The 2598-nt window shown below is 53.3% G+C and overlaps 1 protein-coding gene across 1 annotated transcript; it reads left to right on the top strand.

The window, feature by feature from the left end:
• Positions 1–461: 461 nt before the first annotated feature.
• On the top strand, positions 462–2002 carry LOC119306389 (UDP-glucosyltransferase UGT13248-like). Its single transcript, XM_037582622.1, has one exon. The coding sequence runs from the start codon at positions 474–476 to the stop codon at positions 1839–1841; it is 1368 nt and encodes a 455-aa protein (XP_037438519.1). The 5' UTR covers positions 462–473; the 3' UTR covers positions 1842–2002.
• The last annotated feature ends 596 nt before the right edge of the window (positions 2003–2598 follow it).

Here is a 2598-nt window from a genome sequence, read left to right as displayed (position 1 = left end):
TCATGGTACTCTCTCCGTAAACTAGTACTTCCTCCGTCCAAAAATTTTTGTCGGAGAAATCGATGTATCTAGATGCAATTTAGTTCTAGATACATCTATTTTCATTTATTTCTCCGACAAGTATTTCCGGACAGAGGAAGTAGTATAAATTAATATAAGAGCGTTTAGATCATCCTATCTATCCGTGTGACATCCCCTTCAAAAAATAATAATAATCGTATGACACCCCAGCTTATGGCGACGGGACGCGTCACTTGAATTTCAGTCCTCCTTACGTCTGACGACGACGAAGAAGCCTCCACTAGCACCGTGCCGGGGCTTCCACGTTCATGGCCATGTCCGGCAGCCACGACGGTCACAGATAATTTATTTTTTTAGGCTACGGGTTGGAAGGTGTCAAGCCGTATCTATAAATTTATGGTAGAAGAACGCACAACGCAAGCAACGATAGCTAACAAACACGAACAGCGGCTATGTCAGGGTCGGATCACAGAATTCACGTGCTCCTCGTCTCATACCCAGCCCAAGGCCACATCAACCCGCTTCTCCAGTTGGCGAAGCGGCTCGCCGGCCACCGCGGCATCCGCTGCACCCTCGCCGTGACCCGGTCCGTGCTCGGCAACTCCGGCGGACCATCTCAGGCCGGCGCGGTCCATATCGCCGCCTTCTCGGATGGGTGCGACCGGCAGGGCTACGATGAGGTCGGCGATGTGCAGACCTTCCTGGCACGGCTCGAGTCGGTCGGGTCGTCCACGCTGGACGAGCTCCTCCGCTCCGAATCGGAGCATGGCCGGCCGGTGCACGCCGTCGTGTACGACGCGTTCCTCCTCTGGGCGCCGCGTGTGGCACGGCGGCACGGCGCCAAGTGCGCGGCCTTCTTCACGCAGGCGTGCGCGGTGAACGTGGTGTACGCCCACGCGTGGGCAGGCCTTGTGAAACTCCCGGTGGACAAGCAGAACGCGCCGGCGCAGCTTCCTGGCCTGCCCACGATGCTGTCGCCGGCCGACTTCCCATCCTTCCTCACGGATCCGGGCAGCAGCCCCGCTTACCTGCACCTGCTGCTGCAGCAGTGCGAAGGGCTTGAGGTGGCAGACTACAGTCTCATCAACTCATTTCACGAGCTGCAGCCCAAGGAAGCAGAGTATTTGTCGTCGAGATGGGGGGCCAAGGCGGTTGGCCCGAGCATCCCGTCGGCGTACCTCGACAACCGCATGGCCGACGACACGTCCTACGGCTTCCACCTCCACACTCCGATGGCGGCGGAAAGTATGGCTTGGCTAGACGACAGACCGGCGCGCTCTGTGGCGTACGTTTCCTTCGGCAGCCTCGCCACGCCCGACCCGGCGCAGGTGGCCGAGGTCGCCGAGGGGCTGTACAGCAGCGGCCAACCCTTCGTGTGGGTCGTCAGGGCGTCCGAGACCTGGAAGCTGCCTGAGGGCTTCATCGGCAAGGCCATGGGGCGAGGGCTCTTCGTGACATGGAGCCCGCAGTTGGAGGTGCTGGCGCACCCGGCCGTCGGGTGCTTCGTCACCCACTGCGGGTGGAACTCGACGATAGAGGCCCTGAGCATCGGCGTGCCCATGGTCGCGGTGCCGCAGTGGTCAGACCAGCCGACCAACGCCAAATACGTCGAGGACGTCTGGCACGTGGGTGTGCAGGTGAAAGGGGTGGTGACCAAGGAGGAGCTCGCGAGGTGCATCAGAGAGGCCATGGATGATGCCAAGGGCTACAGGACGAATGCTGCAAGCTGGAGCCACAAGGCGAAGAAGGCCATGAGTGAAGATGGCAGCTCAGACCGCAACATTGCCGACTTCCTTTCCAAACTTGGACTGAGCACATGAACACATTTCATGAATAATCTAGCCTTTTCTTTTTGAAGGATCATGAATAATCTAGCTAGTTTCCCTTGTCTCTTGTATTTGTGTCTTCTTCTTTTGTATGTCATCATGCATTTTGTGCCTTTCTGCCTGGCTTGTTAGTATCATACCATTCTGGAATTTAAGGTCATATGTTTCTTATTTTAAGTTAACTACTACTCCCTCTGTTTCTAAATATTTGTCTTTTTAAAGATTTCAAATGGACTACTACATACGGATGTATATAGACATATTTTAGAGTGTAGATTCGCTCATTTTGCTCCGTATGTAGTCACTTATTGAAATCTCTGGAAAGACAAATATTTAGGAACGGAGGGAGTATATCGTGGGCATAGTTGTTTCTTATTCTTGTATTTAAGCTTTCCCTCTGTTGAAAACCAAGATATCACTTCGCCAAGTCTTGATTTGCTACCAATGATCGGTCCTTGCACACAACTAAGACACTTCACTCTGCTAGTTACAAGTACTCCCTCCGGTCCTTTTTAGTCTTCTTATAAGTTTTGTCGTAAGTCAACGTATCTCTATTTTGACCAAACTTATAGAAAAAATGATCAACATCCACAATGCCAAATCAACATTGTTAGATTCAGCGAATCAACCTGTGGTTGAGTTGGTTAGGTGGACAGTGGTATCCCCAACCCACCAGGGTTCAAATCCTGGTGCTCGCATTATTCCTGGATTTATTTCAGGATTTCCGGCGATGCGCTTTCAGTGGGAGGAG

The sequence above is a fragment of the Triticum dicoccoides genome, chromosome 5B (genome assembly GCF_002162155.2).
Source record: "Triticum dicoccoides isolate Atlit2015 ecotype Zavitan chromosome 5B, WEW_v2.0, whole genome shotgun sequence".
In the NCBI taxonomy this organism is placed as follows: Eukaryota; Viridiplantae; Streptophyta; class Magnoliopsida; order Poales; family Poaceae; genus Triticum; species Triticum dicoccoides.
Note: the sequence above shows the minus strand (reverse complement) of the source record. Positions and strands in the feature narration are given on the sequence as shown.

Bases quoted from the DNA above. Each gene is read 5' to 3' on its own strand.
- LOC119306389 (XM_037582622.1), top strand. From the start codon at position 474: ATGTCAGGGTCGGATCACAGAATTCACGTGCTCCTCGTCTCATACCCA.